We start from the raw sequence: 25,681 nt of genomic DNA, 5'->3' as shown, positions 1-25,681 counted from the left end.
TCATCAGCCACACGTGTAGCAGTGACAGAGGCAGCTGCTCCCCCAAACAGGTTCTCTGGTGAATGGAAATGTGTCTTCCATTCTCTGTCCTTAGCAACACTGGCCTCTTTGGTTTGTGTAGAACCAGGAATACAGGACAATTCAAAGGGAGAAAGGGATATTGGACTTTCTGTTTGTCTGGCATGTGGGTAATCAAGCTGGTTTTCTTTTGAAAAGTAGAAAACATGTGACCTTATGTGTCTTCCAGGCTGGTGATTCTGGCTGTTTCAGGTTATGCTGGTTACATAAATTCAAGCTGGGCTTCTGAGACACAGTTGCTTCGTATCTTTTGTCATTATTTCTTTCCTTGTTTCTTCGGAGAACAGGGCTAGGATAGTGGAAAACCAGAATTCTAAAGTAAATAGAAGGGCCCTTATCCTTCAGAGAGGACTGCCCCCGTGTATCTTAGTATCCGGTAAAATGTGACTGCGCCCCCTTCCCACTCACCACGGATGTGATTTTCTCATCATCTGAGACAGTTTGCTTCCCAGCCTTTTCATCCTCATTGCTTCTTCTCAGTCCCCATAGGTGGACACATGCTTGGTGGCCTGTAATGAATGTTTAGTGATCCATCATTTCTATTGCTCAAATAAATTCATTTTTTAAGAAATTAATTAGGATGGATTATTCCTGCTCTAGGAGCTCATGATTAATGACTTGGTGCATTTAAAGTCCTGCACATGCAGGCAGTGTCAGGCTCTAATTCAAAAGCTTTTTTCCCCTCTGTTTCTTCATTTAGAACAATGTATTCCCTCTCTCTCTCTCATAAAAATAGGTTCAAAGTCATAAGTAGATTGTAGCTACTCCTTCAAAGATTCTCTCAGAATTAGGGCTTTTTTTTTTTCTCTCTCTCTTTTGGCTGCGCCACGTGGCTTGCGGAATCTCAATTTCCTGACCAGGGGATGAACCGGGGCCACGGCAGTGAAAGCCCAGAATCCTAACAACCATTAGACCACAGGGGACTCCCAGGGCTCTTGTGATAATTAGAGAAATAAGTCTCAAACTGAGCTTCCACCCAGTCTTATGAAAAGAACAAAAGTTTATTTTTTCCTCCCATTTCTTTGTTCTAATTCTCTCTTCTGCTTTTTAAAAATTTAACTTGTACTTCCTATTTCTCATGTTGCTGTATAGTCTTCAAATATTTTAAGATTATTATTCATAATTTTCACTTTTAATAGCTGCATTATAGCCCATCAGATTGGTATAGTTTACTTAGTCATTCCTCAATCGCTAGACATTTAGGTTTTTTTGCTCTTCAGTTTTTACCATTGTAAAAAACACTGCAGTGAATACTTTTCCCCATTTTTTTTTCTTTTCAATTACTTACTTAAGGCAGACTCCCAGAAGCAGAGTCACTGTGTTAAATGGCACACTCCCAGAAGTAGACTCACTGTGTTAAAGTGCACAGACATTTGTTGCAAAATTATTTTCTAAAATGGTTGTGCTCGTGTATCATCTGGAATTTATTAGTGTGTTTATTTTACCATACCCTGACCAACATGAAGCATTATAATTTTAAAACTTTGCTAACTAGAATATATATTTTATTCTTGACTTTTTATTTTGAAATATTTCAAATCTTCTGAAAAGTTATGAGTAATACAATGAACACTGGATGCCCTTTCCTTAAGATTAAATTGTTAACATTTTGCCATATTTGCTTTAACTGTTTATACAGACACATATACATACATACAGCTTTCCCTAAACCATTGAGTTAGTTGTAGGCATCATGACACTTCACTCCAAATACTTTAGCAAGTATCTCCTAAGAACATGGACGTTCTCCTATGTAGCTGAAACATAATTATCACCCTTGGGAAATTTAACATTGATGCAAGGCTATATTTAAGATATGTCCATATTCTAATTCCCCTGATTGTCCTTTATAGCTGTTTTTTTTTGTTTTGGTTTGGTTTTAGATCATACATTGCATTTGGTTAATATATCTCTTATATTTTCTTTAATCTAGAACGTTGTTTGTTTGTTTTTTTTCCTTACATTGATCTTATTGAAGCGTCTAGGCCAGTTGTTTTGTCTTTGTCTGATTCTTTCCTTGTGTTTAGATTCAAGTTAGACACTTTTGGCAGGAGTACTACATAGACAATGTTGTGTCCTTCCTGGTGCATCACGTTTGGAGGCTAGTGATACCAGATGGTCTCATCAGGTTAAAACATTTATTCTGTGACAGTTTTGACATACAATTATTATTTCCTAGGAAGGACAGTGCCCTCCAAACTACTGCCTAAGAGGAATCGGGCTCTCTATTTCTAATAGGAAGGGAGAGAGAAGTAACACCAGTTGAGCACTTACTGTATTCCAGACACCATGCCAAGGGTGTTTACAGAATTAATCCCATTAAACCCTCATAACAACTCAGGGGTTATTATAAACATTTCACACATATGGAATCTAAGGCATAAAGAAAGGACCAACTAACGTTTCAAAGTTCCAGAAACTGATGGAGCTTAATTTTAATACAGGTCAGTCTTACTTTAAAGCACATGCTTATTCAACATAGTATGCCTTCTTAAAACCATGTTCAGAATAAGGTGGAGTATCCTCACGTAGACCCATCCAGCATGGGGTAATGAAAGGATGGCAAGTACAAGGTGCACACATCACCACTCATCATTCATCACTCATGGCAGACATTGCTAATCAAACCCACTATGTAGCCCTCCAAGCCTAGGTGTTTTGAATTTTTTCCCAAGTCACTGTTCCAGGCATGTGCCAACAACCTGAGAGGAGTCAACAGGGGAGATAAAATTTATTCTGTGAATTTGTAAGCAGGCACACATAGGTTCAAACCCATACTCTACCACTTACTAGCTGTATGACTTTGGGAAAGTCACTTAACCTTTCTGAGGTTCAGTTTTATTACCTATAAATTGAAATAATATGTAATTTGCACTAGAGTTGCATTAGAATTATCATGGGATTGTTATATTTGTAAAAGTACCAAGTACCCAGTGCTGTACCTGGTCTGTATTTTAAACTCAAAAATGTATAGCTTTTGATGCTCAACATTGCTAATCATAAGAAAAATGTATTGATAAATCAAAACCACAATGAGATATCACCTCATATCTGTCAGGAAGGCTATCATCAAAAAAACAATAAATAACAAATGTTGGTGAGGATGTGGAGAAAAGGGAATCCTTATGCACTCTTGGTAGGAATGTAAGTTGGTGCAGCCACTATGGAAAACAGTGTGGAGATTCCTCAAAAAACTAAAAATAGAACTCCCAGTGATCCAGCAATTCCACTCCTGGGTATATATCTGAAAAAAACCAAAAACACTGATTTGAAAAGCTATGTGCACCCCAATATTCATAGCAGCATCATTTACAATAGCCAAGATATGGAAGCAACCTGAGTGTCCATCAACAGATGAATGGATGAAGAAGATGTGATACACACACACACATGCACACACGCTGGAATACTACTCAGCCATAAAAAAGAATGAAATTTTGCCATTCACAACAACATGGATGGATGGACCTGGAGGGTATTATGAAATAAGTCAGACAGAGAAAAAGTGTATGTTATCACTTCTATGTGGAATCTAAAAAAATAAAACACGTGAATGAATATAGCAAAACAGAAACAGACTCACAGATATAGAGAACAAACTAGTGATTAACAGTGGGGAGAGGGAAGGCAGGGTCAAGATAGGGGCAAGGGCTTAAGAGGTACAAACTACCATGTATAAATAAATAAGCTACAAGGATATATATTGTACAGCACAGGGAACATAGCTGATATTTTTTAATAACTTTAAATGGAGTATAATCTATAAAAATTTTGAATCACTGTGTTGCATACCTGAAACTAATATTGTAAATCAACTGTATCTCCAAAAAAATATATAGCTTTTAAGCTCTATCCATCACTTCAGTTCTTGCTCTGTAGACCTGGGAAACATTAGAAAACAAGGAAATTATATCAAGGAACCAAAGTTTGGAGAGAAATACACACAGCACATAATTAAGTACAGGCTGTGAGTTCTGTAGAGGTTAAAAAAAGGAGTGAAGGAGAGCCTGGCTGGAGTTCTACAGGGCGGCCTTCTGGAGGAGGTGAGATTTGAGCGGGTCTGAGGGAGATTTAGGGTTTGAAAGAGCCACCGGTGGGAAGGTGGTGCAACATGAGCAAAAGCGGTAAGAGAAAGTCAGCAGTACGAAAAGGAGACCAGCCCATTTGGAACACAGAGTTGAGCCTGGAGGACGTCTTGGGATAACGAGAGTCTTCAGGAAAAGCCCCTCCAGGCAGTAACCTTTGGTTTCCCGCGCGTTCCCAGACGGCCCCGTGGTCTTACCCAATTAGCCCCAAAGAGCACCGGGGAGGCCAGAGACGCTGCACCGTTTTGGGCTACCACCAGGGGGCAGTATGGCTCAACAACTTAGAGCTTCTCCGGTTCGTTTAGAACTTTTTCTGAGTTCCTATTTTGTGCCAGGAGCTGAGCTGGGAACTTAAAAGTATCTATCCACCAATCTAAGGGTCTAACGTTTGTGGAGCTCTTTGCATGGAGGTTGCAATGTACCTTTTCCTCGGTGATCTCATCTAATACTAATCACAATCCTGTGTGATCTCCGTGTATTTGTCTCATCCCCATGGAGGAACTGATGTTGAGGGGTTTAAATTCAAACCGACTGTGAGGGAGTCTGAATTTAAACTCAGGGCTACGATCTCCAACCCGTGCCCTCTGCTACAACCTACAGCCTTTTGTCAAGGGGATAGGAACATATAGATATTTAGCATAATAATGAGTTGTATTAATAATTATTAAAAACCAATGGCAGAATTTCAGTTGGAGAAGATGAAAAAGTTCCGGAGATGGATAGTGGTGATGGTTGCACAACAGTATGTTATGTGCTTAATGCCACTGAACTGTTCACTTAAAAATGGTTAAAATGGTAAATTTTATGTTATGTATATGTTACCACAATTTTAAAACATTCATTAATAACAGTAGTTAATGTTATATATTAGTAGCTGTCTTTTTAAAGCACTTATGAAGGTGTTAATCATTTAATTCTCACAACCACGAGTTGAGGCAGGTACTATTCTTATTCCCATTTAACAAAGAATTTCGGGAATTCCCTGACAGTCCAGTGGTTAGGACTCCACGCTCTCATGTGTTCCATCCCTGGCTGGGGGAACTAGGATCCCGCAAGCTGTGCCGTGCGGCCAAAAAATAAATAAAATAATTTCATCACTTGGTCTGTCCTTCCTCCCTCCCTCCTCCACAACAACTCCAGTATAGGCTATGATCTGCACCTAACTAATCCTTGTTTGACCAGCATTTTCAAGTGTGATGGAGTGGAAAGGCCATGGTCTTTGAAACTGACCGACCTGGAGCGGATATGGGCTCTGCTGCTTTACCAGCTGAATGTTCTTGGGCAAGATACTTAATCTCTCTGAGCCTCAATTTTCTCATTGATGCAATAAAGATAATAATAGTACCCTCTTCCTAGGGTTGTTGTGATGGGCAAAGAAGTGTAAAATGCTTAGCATAATGCTGATACATAGTAAGCACTTGAACATGATGGCCGTTCTTATTATTTGCACATAGTAGTGTGTTCAGAAAATAATAAGTAAATGGATCGATGTGTCTTGAGAGTACCTGAAATAGCTCCTGGCCCTCCTGGGCACGTTAGAGGGAGGATATTCTGTCCCAATCAGTTTAGCCCAATCAGTCCAGGAATGATAGGACTGGGTAAGCTTCTTTGAGTCCAACTCCATCATTTTACAGAGGAAGCCAAAGCCCAAGAAAAGGAGTAGTTTTGTGCGAGGTCACCCTTTGTGTCAGTCAGCCAGGAAGTTACCCTGAGAAGGAGTCTGGGGGTGAGAGCCCCGCCCCTGGGGCCAGGCCTGGGTGGCGATGATCGAGCTTCACATTAGCCAGCCTGGGGCCTCTCCCAGAAAACAGGTTGTCATCAAGTCCCTTCCAGCCTTGGGTTTGTTCTGAGAGGCGCTCGCCTCTGCCCTTTTTCTGCAGGAGCAGCCAAGAGGATCGTGAAACTGGGAAATCAGCTGTTTATCCTAGCTTCTAGGGTAGGGAGTGGGGAGAGAGGCAAGGGGAGGGGCTCTGGACACCTAGCCTTAGCAACACCTTTGGCTGATATTTATTCTTTCTCCTTCCTTGGGCTGGAAACCAAGGGGAATCCAAGCAGCACCATGTGAAGCAAGATCCCAGGGGCTCTGAGAAGCTTGTTGCAGTGAGAGGTGACTCAGCACAGGCCTCAGAACCACAGGGAGTGTCCCGCAGCCTGGATTCTGCGTAGGCCTGCGCACACTATGTGGGCCACCGTGGCTGTTACTGTAGGTCTCCTGAGGGGAGGTTTTGTCTCCTAGGAGCCCGAGGATGTCCTGGCCACCCCCAGCTAATAAGTGGGTGGTAGGACCAGGGTCCTCGTTATGGTTTCATCTCTAAATAATGTACTTTCCCTTGAAGAAGCCCTTCATGTTTTGTCTGGATATGGAACCCTCCTTCTCTGCAGGCTCTTGTCAGTGCCATCTCCAGACTGGGATTTCTAGAACAGGTGTCATCAGGGCACTCCCAAAAGATGCCTCACTGCTTGTAAATTGAGCTGTCATCCTTAGCACAATGTGGTCCTGACCAAAATTTCTGCCTCATCACAACCCCCACTCCTTCATCCCACCAGGTACCCTGTACTATAGCCCAGGGTTTTTTTACATCTTTATTGGAGTATAATTGCTTTACAATGGTGTTAGTTTCTGCTTTATAACAAAGTGAATCAGTTATACATATACATATTTTCCCATATCTCTTCCCTCTTGGGTCTCCCTCCCTCCCACCCTCCCTATCCCACCCCTCTAGGTGGTCACAAAGCACCAAGCTGATCTCCCTGTGCTATGCAGCTGCTTCCCACTAGCTATCTACCTTACGTTTGGTAGTGTATATATGCCCATGCCTCTCTCTCACTTTGTCACAGCTTACCCTTCCCCCTCCCCATATCCTCAAGTCCATTCTCTAGTAGGTCTGTGTCTTTATTCCTGTCTTACCCCTAGGTTCTTCATGACATTTTTTTCCCTTAAATTCCATATATATGTGTTAGCATATGGTATTTGTCTTTCTCTTTCTGACTTACCTCACTCTGTATGACAGACTCTAGGTCCATCCACCTCATTACAAATAGCTCAATTTCGTTTAGCCCAGGGTTTTGCAGCATGAACTGTCTTCAGACGCATCGAGGACACTTGTTTTCTTGTTTTCTTAAAAATAAATTTATTTATTTATTTTTGGCTATGTTGGGTCTTCGTTGCCGCACGCGGGCTTTCTTTAATTGCGGTGAGCGGGGGCTGCTCTTCATTGCTGTGCGCGAGCTTCTCATCGTCATGGCTTCTCTTGTTGTGGAGCACGGGCTCTAGGAGTGCTGGCTTCAGTAGTTGGTGGCTCGCGGGCTCAGTAGTTGTGGCTCACGGGCTCTAGAGCGCAGGCTCAGTAGTTGTGGCGCACGGGCTTAGTTGCTCTGCGGCATGTGGGATCTTCCCGGACCAGGGCTTGAACCCGTGTCCCCTGCATTGGCAGGCGGATTCTCAACCACTGTGCCACCAGGGAAGCCCGAGCACACTTGTTTTTAAAAATGCAGATTCCTAGGCCTACCAGATCCATTGCTCCCGGGGCCTGGGAACCTGCTTTTTAATGATACCGAGGCTGATTCTTGTGCAGACTGCCATTTAAGAACTACTGCTCTGCCAAACCAGATTGTTATTTCATGACTATCTGGGCCCTCAGTGCCCTTTCTCATGCTGTTTCTCTTCCTAGAATGCCCTTCCTATCCTTCCCAGGCTGGTGCACTCTGCTCCTTCTTTAAGGTTTATCTCACGTTAGCTCTTTTGTGCTCCTTCACCCCAAATCTAGGTTCCTTTCTTTGTGCTCACACAACCCCACTGCACTTTCTACCTACCTCTGCCCTAGAATTTTCATACTGTCAGGGTTGGTTCCTCTGCTTGTTTGTGAGTTCCATAAAGACCATAGATAATTCGTTTTTGAATTCCCGAGACCTAGCAAAGTACCTGGCAGACAGAAAGCATGTTTGCTGAATGAATGTGAATGAATGGAGACCAGGCTCCAGTCTAACTCAGAAAGTTATATTTAACCCATTTTGTAACTGACAGAGTCAGGATTAATCATGCAGGTTTCCTGCTTCACAGTTTCAGTCTGTTTCTTGGTCTAAATATTTGGTCTACTCTTGAGGAAGCTACAGATTTACGTTTTGGCAAGAGCTGTTTAGATTAGCCATGAGTTAAGACTTAGAATTACTATTTTTTTTAAATCTCAAAATGTGATTCTGTCTTAAGCCAAGGAACTGCTCTCTCCTGATGGCTTTGAGGATAGAACTCACCGGACTTTTTCTCCACTTCAGATCTGTTCCTCAGGGTCATCCAGCTCATAATTCTTGACCTTTTAACTCTAGTGCCATACCTGCCACCTCAGCCAGGCACACCCCGGACCTTGTCATGACTGCTTCAGCTCAGAAATGCCACCATGCCAGTCTCTGGCCAAACCTTCCTTGTCTTCAGCTTACTCACTTCCCCCACTCCCAGTTCACCTGCTCTCTGACATCATGACTCCCTGATCTCTTTCCTAAGCCCCAACCCACAAGTAGCCTCCTTTCTTCTTCCCCTTCCACAGGGAGGTGCCCCTCCTCCCATCCCAGGCAATCCCTCGTCTGGGCGCTGGACTGCATCCCTCCCGATCCCTCAGCACTGCGTCATGTAGTCACCTCCCTTTCCTCCATCTTCAGTCTCTCCCCTGCTGTTTTCCTACCACACATCAACACAGTCAAGCTCCTCTCACCTTTGTGGCTACCTTCCTCTAGGTATTAGTCAGTTAAGGTCTGGGACCAATTCTGATTGTGTGGAGGTTTCCCCACACCACAAAGCAATTCTTGCTGGTGTCCTACAATTCAACTCAGTTCCGACCCTATCTACCCAGAGATAGCATCAGATCCCACAGGTTAAGGGCTCAGTCCCACAAGACTGCCCACCTACCTTCAGATGCCAATCGAAAGCCCAGGTTGTGCCCTGTGCTTCTGTCCAACTGGCTGTAAGTCAGAGGTTCCCATGACCCCCTCCTTCCTTGGGTTTGATTAATTTGCTAGAGTGGCTCACAGAACTCAGAGACACATTTTACTTATTAGATCACCCGTTTATTTTAAAAGGATATAACTCATGGATAGCCAGATAGAAAGAGATGTTCACCAACCTGGAAGTGCTCTAAACCCCATCCTTTTGGGTTTTTATGGAGGCTTCATTGTATACGCGTGATTGATTAAATCACTGGCCATTGGTGATTGATTCAACCTCCAGCCCCTCTCCCATCCCCAGAGGTCAGGGGCGTGGAAAGTTTCCACCCCTCTAAAAACATGGTTGATCCTCCTGGCAGCCAGCCCCATCCTTAGGTGTGGTCCAAGAGACCTCATTAACAAAAGACATCTTTATCACTTTCATCACTTAGGAAATTCCAAGGGCTTTAGAAGCTCTGCCAGAAACATATGAAGACCAAATATATATTTCTTATTATAAATCACAATATCACACCAATCTTTCAAGTTCCCTTCACAGCATAGCTTATCAAGAGTAGGCCTAATTTGCTACCCACTCATTCCCAACCCAGTTTCTGTCCCCACCATTCTAGTGGTTCTTTCCAAGACCCCAGGTACTCCCAGCCTCCTAACTGTAAAATTCACTGAGCAGTTTTTAGTTGCTATTTTGCCTGCACTTTGTGTGGTATTTGACACAAGGAGCCACTTCTTTCTTCTTGAATCTCTGTTCTTCCTCGGTTTGCAAAGCACTCTACCTACCACTGTCTTTATGGGGTCCTTTTCCTATTCTCAGACGTCAGCAGTCCATACCTTTCCTTGTTTAGCCCTTCTAGCTTCTTGTTTTATTCATTCCCTCTGATATACCTCATATAATCTGAAGCTTGCCACTTGGTATGCAAGACATCAGAACTTTAGTAAAATGAGAGTTGTCATGAAAAGTACAACATAGGCATGCAAAGGGCTCAGCAAAGTGCCTGCCACAGAGTAGAGACTCCCTAAATGGTAGTCCTTTGTATTATTATTGTTAATAATAAAATAATGTCTTTATCTCTGCCCTGTAGGTTTACATCTCTCTTTATTATTATTATTTTTTTAACTTACCTAATGGGTTTATATTTGATATATAGTACTTCTCACCATGGAGATGTTACCAGTTAATATAAAGATTTTTTTGGTTTTGTTAAACATTATATCTCTTCTCCATTTCAATGTCAATATAAAGTATTTTTTTTACATTAAATCTTTTCTCCATTTCAACGTTAGATACATCGAATACATTTTCTAAACGTTTCCCCCACAAAGAGATTTGGTTTTTTTTTTTTTTTTTTTTTTTTGGCAGTACGTGGGCCTCTCACTGTTGTGGCCTCTCCCGTTGCGGAGCACAGGCTCCGGACACGCAGGCTCAGCGGCCATGGCGCACGGGCCCAGCCACTCCGCGGCATGTGGGATCTTCCCGGACCGGGGCACGAACCCGTGTCCCCTGCATCGGCAGGTGGACTCTCAACCACTGCGCCACCAGGGAAGCCCAAAGACATAAGTTTTAATTTTTGACCAACTGTATTTAATATCTAGGTACAATATTAACTTGGGAGATAACAACACAAAAATCCATTAAAAATATGGAGAAAAGACTCCTCAATGATGGAGGAGGCAGTGATTATAACTTAAACAGTGGCAATTTCCCAGGATTCTGGGCAAGAGTTTTCTTCTTCCTATTGAGAATTCTGAAACTATGAAATATGCAAAGTTCAGCCATCTCACTTCTTTGACCTTCTTTCTAAGGCATTTTTCAGTGCATTATTTGTTGTGAAGAAAACGTTTTGTTTTCCATTTAACATAGTATATCAATTTGTTCCTATTTATAGGGAAATAACCAAGACTATGAACTACCCTATTTACTGTTTCTTGGGAACTTTCAGTGACCAAAACTCAGTTTGAACCTCAATAGCACAAAGGTTTTCAGGGCAAGGTTTGATTCAGGAGGCCCTTCAAAGTCTCATCCGTCCATTTCTCTTTCGTGCCTACACCCCCAAACAAGCACAAATGCCTGTAATGCTGAGAACCACACCGAGCAAGAGAGCGATTGCATCTCCGGCTTCTACTGCTTCCACAACAGGCAGCACCAAAAGCAATGAAAAGAGAACTAGGAACAATTGTGTTGAAACTGAGATCATGATGTTGAGATCTTGAGGTGACTGGTTCTTAAAGGCTGAAGGTTTCAAAGAAAGTGGTATTTGTTTAATTCTATCAGTTCAGGATGCTGAGGCTAAGAGGTTCCATATGACAGCACCTTCAAGGAAGCAGCCATTACGGGAATGGCGAGCAGGGCTATTATTGTTTTTTAAACTTTTTATTATGGTGATTTTTGACTGGTCCCCAGAGTAGACAGAATTGCATAAAGAATCTCTGTGTACCATGCCTCAGCCCTAACAACCATTGCCCCATGGCCAGCCCTGCCCCATTCAGCCATATTTTCTACAAAAGATACAAACTTTAAAAAATAACCGTAATACTATTATCATACTTAAAAAAATATCCAACCTTCTGAGATCAATTTGTAGTGTATCCGATTCCTTTAAGATATTGCCACCTGGATATTCTCCAGGTACTTCAAACTCAGCTTGTTCAAAGCTGAACTCACCACCTTCTCAGAAACCTGTTCCTCCCCCACCAACTCCGTGGGCCTTGTCTTGGTGATGGACACCACTGTTCACCACTCCCTCAGGTCAGGACTTTGGGAATAGCGTTTTGGGGCTCCTCATTCTTCCTGACGCCCCATCTAGCTAGCCACTCACCTCCTAGAGATCTCTAGTGTCTGTCCCCTACGTCTCCCCTGCCACTGTCTTACATTATCAGGCTCTTATTGGGTTCTTTGCCCCTGGGCATTAGCTTTTTAACTGGTCTCCTCATTGAGTTTTCACCTGCTAATCTTTTAATGCTATTGCCATAGTTTTTTTGTGGTAAAATCCACATAACATAAAATTTACCATTTTAACCCATACAGTTAAGTGGCATCAAGTATATTCACATTGTTATGAAATCACTACCACCATCCACCTCTAAAACTTTTTCATCTTCCCAAACTGAAACTCTGTACCCATTAAACAGTAACTCTCGTTACCCATCTCCCTGGCTCCTTCCTGGTAACCATAATTCTACTTTCTGTCTCTGTAAATTTGTCTACTCTAGGTACTTCATACAGTATTTGTCCTTTTGTCGGTGGTTTATTTCACTTACCACAATAAGGTTCCACCTTGTAACATGTACCAGAATTTTCTTCCTTTTTAAGGCTGAATAACGTTCCATTGTATATATGTACACCACATTTTGATTATTTATTCGTTCGTCACTTGGGTTGCTTTTACCTTTCAGCTATTATGAATAATGTTGCTATAAACATGAGTAGACAAATATCTCTTTGAGACCCTGCTTTTATTTTATTTATTTATTTATTTATTTTTTGCGGTACGCAGGCCTCTCACTGTTGTGGCGTCTCCCGTTGCGGAGCACAGGCTCCGGACGCGCAAGCTCAGCGGCCATGGCTCACGGGCCCAGCCGCTCTGTGGCATGTGGGATCTTCCCGGACCGGGGCACGATCCTGTGTCCCCTGCATCGGCCGGCGAACTCTCAACCACTGTGCCACCAGGGAAGCCCGAGACCCTGCATTTAATTCCTTTAGGTACATACCCAGAAGTGGAATTGCTGGACCATATGGTAATTCTATTTTTACTTTTTTGAGGAACTGCCCTACTGTCTTCCACGGCAGCTGCACCATTTTACACTCCCATCAGCAGTACACAAGTGTTCCAATTTTTCCACGTTCTCATCAACACTTATTATTTTCTATTTTGTTGATTATAGCCATCCTACTGGCTATGAGGTGATACCTCATTGTGGTTTTGGTTTGGATTTCCCTAATGATTAGTGATGTTGAACATGTTTTCATGTGTCTATTGGCCATTTGTATATCTTCTTTGCAGAGAGATCGATTCAAGTCCTTTGCCCATTTTTTTTTTTTTTTTTTTTTTTTTTTTTTTTGCGGTACGCGGGCCTCTCACTGCTGCGGCCTCTCCCGTTGAGGAGCACAGGCTCCGGACGCGCAGGCCCAGCGACCATGGCTCACGGGCCCAGCCGCTCCGCGGCATGTGGGATCTTCGCGGACCAGGGCACGAACCCGCGTCCCCTGCATCGGCAGGCGGACTCTCAACCACTGTGCCACCAGGGAAGCCCCTTTGCCCATTTTTGAATCAGATTGTTTTTTGTTGTCCCATTGCATGAGTTGCCCTTTTTCTCTGTTAAGAGTGTACTTTGATGCACAGAAGTTTTCAATTTTGATGTAGTCCACTTTATCTGTTTTTTCTTTTGTTGCCTGTGATTTTGGTATCATATCCTCCAATAACCTTTTAAATACATACATTTATATCCTTCCACTGTCCGTTTATAATCCTGCTATGGTTCCCTCTTTTAAACTCCTTAATGATCTAGTCTCTGTACTTCTTCAATCTCACCTCTTGGCAATAGCTCCACCCAAATATACTTATCAAGTCACTATGAATTACTGCATAGCTCTGAGCATTCACCATTCTTTACACTGGCTGGTTCCACTTTCTCTCCCTCTTCGTTTTTCACTAAACTACCTTTCATTCACCTTTTAAGACTTCTTCAATATCCCCTCCTCTAAGTAGACTTCTTTGACTTTTCCCAGAGTTAGGTGCCTTCCTTGTCTTTCCATTGTTGACTTTTACTGTAACACTTATCAGAATGTGTTTTAAATGTTGGCTCACCTGTGTCCTGTCCCTCCAGGTAGACTGTAAATTCCTTAAGGGCAGGGCCCTATCCCTGTCTTGTCATCTGCGTGCTGCTCAAACTTAGTTGAACAATTGAACTGGAATCTCTGCCACTGTTCAGTTGTTTTGACCTTGAGAAAACTAGTTAAACTCCCTGGGTCTCAATTTTCTCATAAAATCATTAGGATTTATTGACATTATATTTGTAAGGTGCTTGGTGCTTACTCTGGCCCAGAGTAAAAGCTCAACAAAAGAAGAGCTGTTATTATCATCAACTTGTTGAATTGATGTCTCAATCTCTAATCAGTTGTATGACTTCCGACAAAATTCTTAAACTCCCAGGGCCTCAGTTTTTCCTTCTGTAAAGTGAGGTGTTTGACCTGGATCCTCTATAGCAGTGGTTCTCAAACTAGGCTGCACATTGCAATCATCTGGGGAGCTTTAAAAATACTGATGTCTAGGTCCCTCTCCCAAATATGCTGATTTAATTGGTGTGAGGTACAGCCGGGCAAGGGTATCTTTTAAAAGCTCCCCTGGTGATTCTAATGTTTAGCCAGAATTAAGAACGACTGATCTAAAGTTTCTTCCAGATATAACACGTTGATATAACAAGTGGAGCTGCCAGGATTCTTTGGAGGCCAGGGGATGGAATGTCTCCCAGCATTCTTCTGCTATCACTCTTTGTTAGTTTAGCAGGAAGCATTACTGAACAGGCTCACTAAGCTGGAATTCCAAGAGTATTTGTGGATTCCTGAGTGTTTATACTTAGCAGCTCCCTCCATCCTGGAGTGACCTGGGGGACCAGAACTCTGAGAAGGAAAAAAATTGGCTTCTCCTTACCCCACTGCTCTAAACCAAGGCCCTGGAGTCTACCCTGCAATGTTGTACTGTGGAGTCCTTGTCAGGCTGGAGGGAAAGATCCTTGGTGTAAACTTAGTGGGGAAACTTGGGGCCCTGACTAGAAGGGGGTGGAGGCTGAGAGTCACAAATATGCATTCCTTTAGGGTGCTTTAACACCACATTCACAGCCATTACTTATATGATTCCCAGAACAACCTTGAGAAATACAAAGCAGGCATTACTGCCCCCATTTTGTAGAAGAGAAAAACAAGTCTCTAAATGGTTGAGGACTTCACCAGAAATTACACGGTTGGGTTAGCAGCAGGACCAGCATGACAGCCCCTGTGTCCTGACTCCCCAAGCTGGCCTCTCTCACTATGTCTGCACACCCAGTGTGAGATAATAGAAAACACATATTGGTCTCTTCTCCTGGTTCCTGGCACAGAGCTCCCGAAACCCTTGGAGTTTCCTGGGTGATGGGAGTGTTTTTTGTTCTAATGAGGCGACTCTGGGTGGGGTCCTGAGTGGCTCCTGGATGACCTGACTGGATGACCTAGCTGGAAAGACCAAACCATGAGTAGAAGCTTGGAATTTTCAGCCCTGCCTCTCATTCCCTCAAGAAGGGAGAAGAGCTGGTAGTGGAGTTAATGACCAGCTATGCCTATGTGATGAAGTCTCCCTAAAAATCCCAAAGGTATGGAGCTCAGGGAGCTTCCAGTTTGGTGAACACATGCAAGTACTAGGAGGGTGATACACCCCGCATTCACTGGGACAGAAGCTTCTGTGCTCGGACCCTCCCAGACCTCACCTTATGTATCTCTTCATCTGGCTGTTCATCTGTATCCTTTAATAAATTGGTAAATGTAAGTAAGTGTGTCTCTGAGTTCTGTGAGCTACCCTAGCAAATAATTGAATCCAAGGAGAAAGACGTCATGGGAGCCTCCAATTTGTAGCCAAGTCAGACAGAAGATGTGGGTATCCTGGTGGCCTACGATTTGTGATTGGCATCTGAATCTTGGTTGTGGGGATGGAGGGAGGGGGCAGTCTCGTGGGACTGAGCCCTTAACCTGTGGGATCTGACGCTGTCTCTAGTAGATGGTGTCAGGATTGAGTTAAATTGTAGAACACCCTGGTGTGTCACAGAGAATTGCTTGGCGTGGGGGAAAACCCCACACCTGTGGTGTCAGAAGTGTTGTGAGTGTGGTAGTGGTGTGAGAGCAATGAAACACAGGTGGAAAGACTGAGGTTTTATCTAAAACACCCAGGTAGCTCAGTCTTTCTTGGCTCCTTGGAGTTGGAGTTGTGGTTCTAAAAGGCCCCATCAAATGCTACCGCGAACAACTGACATAACTCTGCCCAATTCCCCTGTGATCCCTCGCCTCTGAGCATAGCTATAGTGTTAAATGGGATCATTAGCAAATGCCTTCAGTTCTGCAGTTTGGGGTGTTCAGTACTAGCTTTGAGGCTTGGACACTCAGGGAGGTGTTTAGTTATAATGGCCCATGTGTTCAGGGACACTCACAAGGGCCTGTAGAGCACTGTTAGTCAAATGCAAATGCTGGGTCACAGACAGGGGTTGGCCCTTGGCCACTGGCTCAAGATGAAATGGAAAAACCAGAACAGGGTAGTGATTTTTTTTTTTTTAACTAAGCTCAATTTAATTTAAAGCCCCGTCTTTTTTTTCTGAGATTATGTCTTCCCTACTTTTTTTGGTCTTAAAATTACCTTTCATAAAATAGTGGTAATGGTAGATAGCAGTTTATTTTAATGTCCTGAATGGCATAGTTAAAACAGCCACCCTACGTGAATTCCCAAAATTGCTTTTGAAATGTTATTGATCCAAGGAATCCTGAGTTTGGTAACACTCACCATTTTGGAGGACCATGTGATCTCAACTCTTCAGGGGCGTGGGAGGCCACAGAGAGCGCCTCACCTCGAGGGCGGTGGTAAAAATTGAACAGTAAAATGAGTAAAATGCCTGGAGCTGGGCTTTGCCGCCTATAAGTTCGCAGAACCACTTTGGTTTTATTTAACAGACATTTACATCGTGCCTCCTAGGTGCCCAGCCCAGTCTCAAGTGCTGCACAAACATGATCTCATTTCATCCTCATCAAGCCTTTGAGGTACATGCTATTATTATCTTCACTTCCATTTTAAAGATGAGGAAACTGAAATGTGAGGGCATTGAGAAACTTGCCCAAGGTCACAGCTACTTAGCAGCAGAGCCAGAAGTCTAAGCCAGGGGGTTTGGCTCTGGAGTCCATGCTCTTAATCCCTAAACCATGCTGCCTGGTTAGAAGCAATTTCAGACTTTTGTGGCATGTAATGATCTATTTTCAGCCTCTGACTCCATAGCCAGAAGCTGCCTGTGGACTAAGCTGCCTGATCTGTATTGAGCAGCTGTCAGTGATCTCTTTTGAGCCCTTCCACAACACCACTGGCAGAAGCAGTGGGCAGATGGCTCTTGGACAGAGCCTGGCAAGTAAGCAACTGTGAAAGCAGTGAACTTTGGATAAGGTCAGGAAGTCCTTGTAGCTTGGAACCTGGGTCTGTGCAAAGGCCTTCTGAGAGGTCCCCTAGAGCTTAGACATGTGGTTTTCAAACACATTTTTTTTTTTTTTTTTTTTTTTGCGGTACGCGGGCCTCTCACTGCCATGGCCTCTCCCGTTGCGGAGCACAGGCTCCGGATGCACAGGCTCTGTGGCCATGGCTCACGGGCCTAGCCGCTCCGCAGCATGTGGGATCTTCCCAGACCGGGGCACGAACCTGTGTCCCCGGCATCAGCAGGTGGACTCTCAACCACTGTGCCACCAGGGAAGCCCCTCAAACACATTTTTTAAAGCAACCAAACACTTTTCTCAATCATAGACACATGGGCAGTTAATACATATACACATACACCCCATCTATGTGAAATCCCTTCTTAAAGCAGATACAAGTGGAGGGTGTGTTGAAGCAGAAGTGGGGATCCAGTTGATCTTACTCTGATCCCTTATGCAGTATTGAGTCACTATCTGGGAACTTAGAGCTTTGAGGAGCACAGTTTGAAAACCATTGCTCCAGACCATGGTTTCCTGGAGCGTGTCCTACAAAATATTAGTCTTGTAAGATGCTTTGTAGGAAAAAAAAAGTTTCATGGTCAAATACATTTGGGAAACCCAGGTTGTTTCATCCTTGCTTTGTGATTTACAGTTACTTATTAGCGGGTAAAGAGTCTGAAAAATCTGGAAGGGGGTGAAACCACTTTGAATCCACGATTTTCCTCTTAAAAAAGTGGATGAATTGAAAAAAAATGGGTGAATCATTTTATATTTACACAGTGCAATACTATAGAGCAATGAAAATAGGTGAACAATTGCTACATGTGGATGCATCTTACTACTATACTAATAACTGAAAGAAGCCAGACACAAAGGCATGTATACTGTATGAGGTGGGAGGCGACATAGTGCATGGAAGGGGGCATGAGATGAGTTTTGAAGCTTCTGGTTATATTTTATATCTTGATTTGGGTGGTGGTTACATAAGTGAAAATGATTTGTGCATTTTTCTGCATATATATATGTTTATATTATGCTTCAGGAAAAAGGAAAAGCAAACGAAATACCAACATTGAAGGGACAAAAAAAGAAATGTACATGAATTTAACTCATAAAAAATATATATATATATATTTTTTAATACTGCAGGTTCTCTGAATCAGGTTATCTGGTTCAAAGGCAGGCCTCCTGGAAAACTCATAGGATGAAGGGTTTCCCCTGGACCACCACTAGAGAAAAGGTATTATAGTATGCACTGAGCAAGGAGGCCCACATTTATTTGACTCTCTAGTCTGTATTTGTTTCTGGTCTTCATTGCTAATTCCCTGTGTACTAGTTTCCTATTGCTGATGTAACTAATTATCACAAATTTCGTGGCTTAAAGTAACACAAAAGTATTATCTAAATTCTGGAGATCAGAGAAGTCTGAATCGGGTTTCAGCGGATTAAAATCAAGATCTTATCCAGCTATGTTCCTACGTTCCTTCCGGAGGCTCTTGGGGAAAATCAGTCTCCTCGCCTTCTTCAGCTTCTAGAGGCTGCAGGTATTCCTTGGCTCATGGTCCCCTTCCATCTTCATAGCTAGCAATGGCCGGCTAACTCTTTCTCACATCGCATCACTGACACTGACTCTTGTCCTTCCCTCTTCTACATTTATTTTCTTTTAAAGATTTATTTATTACTTATTTATCTTATTTATTTTTGGCTGCGTCGGGTCTTAGTTGCACACGCGGGGGTCTTTGTTGAGGGACGCTGGATCCTTCGTTGTGGTGCGTGGGCTTCTCTCTAGTTGTGGAATACTGGTTTTCTCTTCTCTAGTTGTGGCACGCAGGCTCCAGGGTGCATGGACTCGGTATTTGTGGCATGTGGGCTCTGTAATTTGCAGCACATGGGCTTTCTAGTAGAGGCCTGAGAGCTCAGTAGTTGTGGTGCCTGGGCTTAGTTGCCCTGCGGCATGTACTCCCTATTTAAGGTCAGCTGATTAGCAAAACTTAATTCCATCTGCTACCTTAATTCTCCTTTGCTCTATAATTGCGACACAGTCACAGGTTCTAGGGATTAGGCCATTATTCTGTTTACCACACCTGCTAAGGGATTAGATACAGATCCTAGTACTTAACCTATTCTCTCTTCTATTAGCGTGGGTTTTCTTTCAGATAGTTAGCATCTGACCAAAAAATTAGTTGAAAATAATTGTTTTGGGTTTGCTGAAAGTAAAAGTAATGAACTCAACTATCCATCACTCAAATGAGAGATTTATTTACTTTTAACCCAATAGGACACTTGTTACAAGAGTGCTATAGATGCCAGATAAGGGAGGACCCCAGTTTGTGGCAGACTTGGAAAACTGTGTGGGTCTCAGGGACTGCACCCTCTTCATGCCAATGAAATGTAATCATTGAGGGCTAGTATCTGACATCTGAAGTGGAGCCAAGAAAGGGGATTAAAAGACTGGTGCTCTGAAGGTGAGGTGACATAGTTTGTAATCCCTGATCGTACAAGTATGAGTCAGTTTCTTTGTTTGGGTCAGTTGAATAATTTCCACAGTATTGAAAAACTGCTGTTCACAGTGGCTCCTTGGACTAGCAGAGAAGGAAGAGACCCAAAAAGTTAGTTGTTGCCCAGGCAGCAGGCAGCAGGAGGTGGCTCAGACTGGCTGCTGCCGTGGCAACATTGATTACTGTCACAGGCAGGCATGTGGTAGGTAGATAGCAATTTCAGAGAACACATGGACCACCTGCATCAGAATTACCTGGAGAGTTCGTTTAAATATGAATTCCCAGGCTGCACAGCCAGAGATTGGGATGAGATCTGGAGTCTGCCTTTTTGAAAGGCAACCACTATTCTTTTTTTTTCTTTCAATTTATTTATTTTTATTTATTTTATTTTTGGCTGTGTTGGGTCTTTGTTGCTGTGCACGGGCTTTCTCTAGTTGCATCGAGTAGGGGCTACTCTTCGTTGCGGTGCACGGGCTTCTCATTGCGGTGGCTTCTCTTGCTTCAGAGCACAGGCTCTAGGTGTGCAGGCTTCAGTAGATGTGGTGCGTGGTCTCAGTCGTCATGGTGTACGGGCTCAGTAGTTGTGGCTCATGGGCTCTAGAGCACAAACTCAGTAGTTGTGGCACACAGGCTTAGTTGCTCCACGACATGTGGAATCTTCCCAGACCAGGGCTCAATCCCATGTCCCCTGCATTGGCAGGCGAATCCTTAACCACTGTGCCACCAGGGAAGCCCAACCTTTATTCTTGATTGTAGTTTAAGAACCACTGATTGAAGAAAATAATGCATCCCTGTTACAAGTCCCTATACAAACCCTTGTATATCCTTAGATGAGGCCTCACCTCTTTGCTGTGAAAACCAGAGTCACTTTCTTGCTTACGAAGGCCCAATCTTCAAAAGACAAAGTAGATGTGCTGTCCCAGGAATTGATAATGACAAATGCCCAAGTTTTGCAAGTGCTAAGAGTTTAAATAATCCTTTCATGATTTCTGCAAGAATGGAACTTTTTTTTTTCCCCAAGGAACAGCTAGTAACATCTCACAGAACTAGTCATGTCAAAATATACTTTGGGACTCCCAAAATAAATTTCCCAAACGGGTGAAGTGCTGTTCAATATCACTGGGAAGGACTAGGGTGGGACCCAAGCAGGTTTCGATATGAACCCAGGACTGGAGAGGATGGCTAAGATGCAGAACTGGGCCTCTAATATGATGGAGAGATACCATTCTTTCTCTAGGAAGGTGGGACTATCACGTATACATAAAGAACACCACACAGGCTTCCTGATTTTTCCAAGAATCACTGCTGTCATGAGCCACTGTTGCTGATGAGAATGTGTTCTTATCCCTTACATGAGTTAAGAACAAGTGGATTAGTGGATGTGTGGAATTCAAAGTGTTTTATATTTCTCTAATACTACTGCAATACTTGTAACTCAAGGTGTGGGCAAATTCTGATTTGCTAGTTGTAGTGAACACTCTTGACTGCCTACCTAGCATCCATTCCCCACCCCTTCTCCCTGTCAAAAATCCCAGTTTTGCTCAGATATCCTCTCCATCCCCAAAACCCAGGGACAAATCTGATTAATCAGTGTATGATCCTTCCTCGGCAATGATTATTGGTCCTGGGGGTCTGCATGTATCCTAATTCATCCCAGTGCGGTTGAAGGGAAGGACTTAGAATCTTTTGTTGACACAAACAAGGATACTTGTAGCCATCCTACAAGCAATGAGGGGGACATGTTTTAGGAGGAAGGCAATCCTGAAGGTTGCAGGACAGAGAAATGAAACCTGTTCCTTGTGGCAATGTCAGTGACTGAATCTCGTACCCTGGAGTCCACAATACCTCTGGATTTTCTTATTGTTTAATCCTGTTTTAACTGGGTTTTCTGTTACTTATGGTCAAAAAAATCTCCTAATGTCTACAGTTGCTTGTTTGCTTTGTACTCTCTGGTTTATGCATTTTATATGTAACACGTAAAAAAGTAAAAAGAAAGAAGATTAGATTGTGGGCTGAGAGAATAATGATCTGTGGGACAAAGTTTGTTTATATAAAAGCTGTTGTGAGTTGTGTGCTTCTTCCTGTATTATCACGCCTTTCAGTTCCCACAGGTGTCCACATCCAGAAGACAAATTCATTAAATCAGTTTCTTTTTGTATTTCTTGTCTCAAAATTAATTATATGTGTCTAGCTTCCTTTTAGCACAGAATGTTGTTTACTGAAGTTGATGCAGAGTGCTAAGATGGGGACATTCAGGTAGGAAGTACCTTCATTGACTAATGGCATAAAGCCTAAACTTACCTAGGCTTATCAAAGAAGTGGCTTTCCCAATAAACGAGTGAACGCTCTTTCTCATTCTGACATTAGTATGCCTTACTTTTTGGTCCTAATATAGATGCTGCTTAACCTGAACACGTGAAATGGTCTATAGGGGGCTGGCAGGTCTGGTCCCACGGTGAAGAGCGGTTCCATTGTAAGCCCAACAACTTACCACTTAGAGACCAAGATTGGAATGGTTGGTGTTGTAGCAGATCTACCTGGAAACGAATTGTACTACTGTCTCACTCAGGTTCCTGCTCCAAGAGACTGCTGACGACTTCGCAAGGTAGAACACAGGGATATAAGCCCTGATGTACTTTTTTTTTGTTTTTAAAGAATTTAATCAAACTCAAAGCGTTGTGAAAGGCATTAAAATTAAAAACAATCCTACCACACATTCATTTAGTTATTAATTAATTTATGTAAAAATACATATGGAATCCCCGATGTGCCAGACCCTGGGCTAGGTGCTGTATCCTCTCTCAGGGGATGAGACAGACACAGTGGACAAGACTGTCCCTGCTCCTCTGGAGCTTACAACCTAATGAAAAGGCAGATATTAAAGACATAATCACACAAATATTTATTTAATTGCAATTGTGGGATGGGAAGGTATGGGCAACATGAAAGAATACTGGGGTAGGGAGATTGGGAAGCCCTCTCTGAGTTACATTTGAGCTAAGGCCGAAAGGATGAATAGAGTCCAAATGTAAAAAGAGCTTTTATGGAGGGACATGGGGACCAGCAACTGAAAAGTGGCAATTTGGAAGGAGCTCAGTGAACATGGAGGAAATGGTCCTATTTATGTATTTGATTTCTTTTAATTTGTTCTGAATTTTTTTTCCATTTTATTAAAAAAAATTTTTTATCTGTGTAATAAACACTTATTTTTTTTCTTTTCCATTATGGTTTATCTTAGGATATTGAATATAGTTCCCTGTGCTATATAGTAGGACCTTGTTGTTTATCCATTCTGTATGTAATTGTTTGCATCTGCTAACCCCAAACTTCCAGCCCACTCTCCCTTGAATTTTTTTTACTGTGGTAAAATATATATAACAGAAAATTTCCCATTTTAGCCATTTTTAAGTGTACAACTTAGTGGCATGAGTACATTCACAGTGTTGTGCAACCATCACCACTGCCTGTTGCAACACTTTTTTCATCATCACAAACAGAAATTCTGGACCCATTAAGCAATAACTCCCCATTCCTCCCCACTGCCCCAGTCTCTGGTAACCTCTGATCTACTTTCTGTCTCTATGAATTTGTCTGTTTTAGGTACTTCACAAAAGTAGTATCATATAATATTTGTCCTTTTGTGTCTGGCTTATTTCACCTGGCATAATGTTTTCAAGGTTTATCCATGTTGTAGCAGTACCACAACTTCATTTATTTGTATGGCTGAGTAATAGTCCATTGTATGGATGTACCATACTTTGTTTATCCATTTATGTGTTGATGGCCATTTGGTTTGATACCACCTTTTGGCTACTATGAATGATGCTACTATGAACCTTGGCATATGAGTGTCCGTTTGAATCCCTGTTTTCAGTTCTTTGGGGAATATACCCAGAAATAGAATTGCTGGGTCATATGGTAATTCTATATTTAGCTTTTTGAGGAACCACCACAGAGGCTGCACCATTTTACTTTCCTACCAGCAATGCAGGAGGATTCCAGTTTCTCTACATCCTTGCCAACACTTACCTCCTTTTTTTTTCTTCCTTAAAGTAGGTATGAAGTAGTATCTCTGTATATTCGATTCTAACTCTTCTGTCTCCTCAGGAATCCATCTATTCTGAAACTCGGAAGTTTTTCGGGACCACTAATCTGGCATGGGGCTTATAACGACCTGCCTTCATCTTTTACCCAAGGGTTTAATTTCCTAAATAGATATTCAGCAACTCTGGGGTAAAGTGTGGGTGGGGAATCAATTTATTTATTTATTTATTTATTTTTGGCTGCGTTGGGTCTTCATTGCTGCGCGCGGGCTTTCTGTAGTTGCGGCAAGCGGGGGCTACTCTTCGTTGCGGTGCGCGGGCTTCTCATTGCTGTGGCTTCTCTTGTTGCGGAGCACGGGCTCTAGGTGCGTGGGCTTCAGTAGTTGTGGCACATGGACTCAGTAGTTGTGGCTCATGGGCTCTAGAGCACAGGCTCAGTAGTTGTGGCGCACAGGCTGAGTTGCTCTGCAGCATGTGGGATCTTCCCGGCTCAGGGCTTGAACCCGTGTTCCCTGCATTGGCAGGCGGATTCTTAACCACTGTGCCACCAGGGAAGCCCCGGGGGATCAATTTAGATTGCCAGTATTTACTACCTGGTAGATGTTTGATAAACAGAACAATTGTGATAGAGGTTGCAGATCTTATCTCTCTCACGTTGTAAACAACCAGTGGAAGTTTCCAACAGGCACCTCAGAGATCTTTGCTTGATTCAAATGAATTAATTTTCATGAGTATATGAGGCAGTTGATCGGTTGGTTACATTCCATTCATTTGAACTGCAGACCTGATCTCTGCCACTCCTCTGCTTTATGCTGTCAAGTACTCTCCATTGCACTTAAGATAAGGCTGCAGATGATTTATATGGTCTATAGTGCCCTGTGAGGTCTGGTTCTGCCTCCTTACGGACTATTTTTTGCCACGTTCCCCCTTTCCCTCTAGGCTGCTGACCATTCTGCAGATAATACAAGGCTCATCCCTACTTCAGGGCCTTTGTGCCAACTGGTCCCCTTTTCAGGGATTCTCTACTCTTCCAAGTAAGCCCCTCTCTCACTTTTTTTTTTACTTAAAAAAGTCCTATTCATCCTTCAGGGCTCAGCTGAGATGTTCCTGACCCTCTCCCTACCCCAAAGCCGAGCCCCTATTTTGTTCTCCCTCAAAGCATCTTTTACTTTTCCTGCCTAGACTTACTAATTGTAGTAAAATAACTATTTGTTTGTTTAAAGTCCATCTTTCCAGGCAGTCAGAAACCTACATGAGGGCAGAAACTCATGTCTTTATTGATCAGTGTTAGGCATATGGAAGGAGTTCAGTGCACAGTTTTGAAGACATGTAGGTGCTCCTAAGTCTTACATGGATGTCCTGTTTCTCAAATTGGACTAGATGTTTCTAACTGGACTAAATGTTTTCTGATTGTCTCCTCGAATAATGCATTATCACAGTAAGTGCTGACCCTATGCTGTTAGAGAAAGATGGATGAAAAAGAGAGGAGACTTCCAAGGTGGCTGATTGGAGCTATGACTGAATACTTCCTGGGAGAAGGATCTGGGGGCAGGCTGTTTCTAGGCCATAGGGCAGGGTATTGAGCAATGCTTGCGTTTCTCTAAGGGATTCTGCCAAGAAGCAGAAAACTGATGAGTGACCTGTAAACGCAGCTCACATTCTGGGTGACTCAGAGTTTATGGTATTCTAGGGGGAAATTGTGTTAATCAGAGGGGTAGGGTAGCCATGTGGGTGCTTGGGCAGGAAGTTTGGTGAGAAGCCATCCAAGGCCTCAGTGGGATGGCCTTTCTTGCCAAGTACTGCCTGGGCCCTTCTGCCAATGTCAAGTCAGAGACACCGAGCAAGCCACTTAAGGCT

At 42.9% G+C, this 25,681-nt stretch overlaps 2 protein-coding genes across 3 annotated transcripts in view; one reads left to right on the top strand and one right to left on the bottom strand.

Annotated features, from left to right (window-relative positions):
- The window catches only part of NT5C2 (5'-nucleotidase, cytosolic II), a 307,851-nt gene that overhangs the window by 166,048 nt on the left and 116,122 nt on the right, over window positions 1–25,681 (top strand). The gene's annotated exons all lie outside the window — the stretch shown is intronic.
- LOC117199930 (small integral membrane protein 30-like) lies at window positions 11,007–11,390 on the bottom strand. Its single transcript, XM_033421112.2, has one exon. The coding sequence runs from the start codon at window positions 11,288–11,290 to the stop codon at window positions 11,138–11,140; it is 153 nt and encodes a 50-aa protein (XP_033277003.1). The 5' UTR covers window positions 11,291–11,390; the 3' UTR covers window positions 11,007–11,137.

The sequence above is a fragment of the Orcinus orca genome, chromosome 14, assembly GCF_937001465.1.
Source record: "Orcinus orca chromosome 14, mOrcOrc1.1, whole genome shotgun sequence".
Classification (NCBI taxonomy): domain Eukaryota; kingdom Metazoa; phylum Chordata; class Mammalia; order Artiodactyla; family Delphinidae; genus Orcinus; species Orcinus orca.
The sequence above is the reverse complement of the archived record's forward strand: the minus strand, read 5'-3'. Positions and strand labels throughout refer to the sequence as shown.

Excerpts from the sequence above, each read along its gene's own strand:
- LOC117199930 (XM_033421112.2), bottom strand. The coding sequence starts at position 11,290 with ATGATCTCAGTTTCAACACAATTGTTCCTAGTTCTCTTTTCATTGCTT.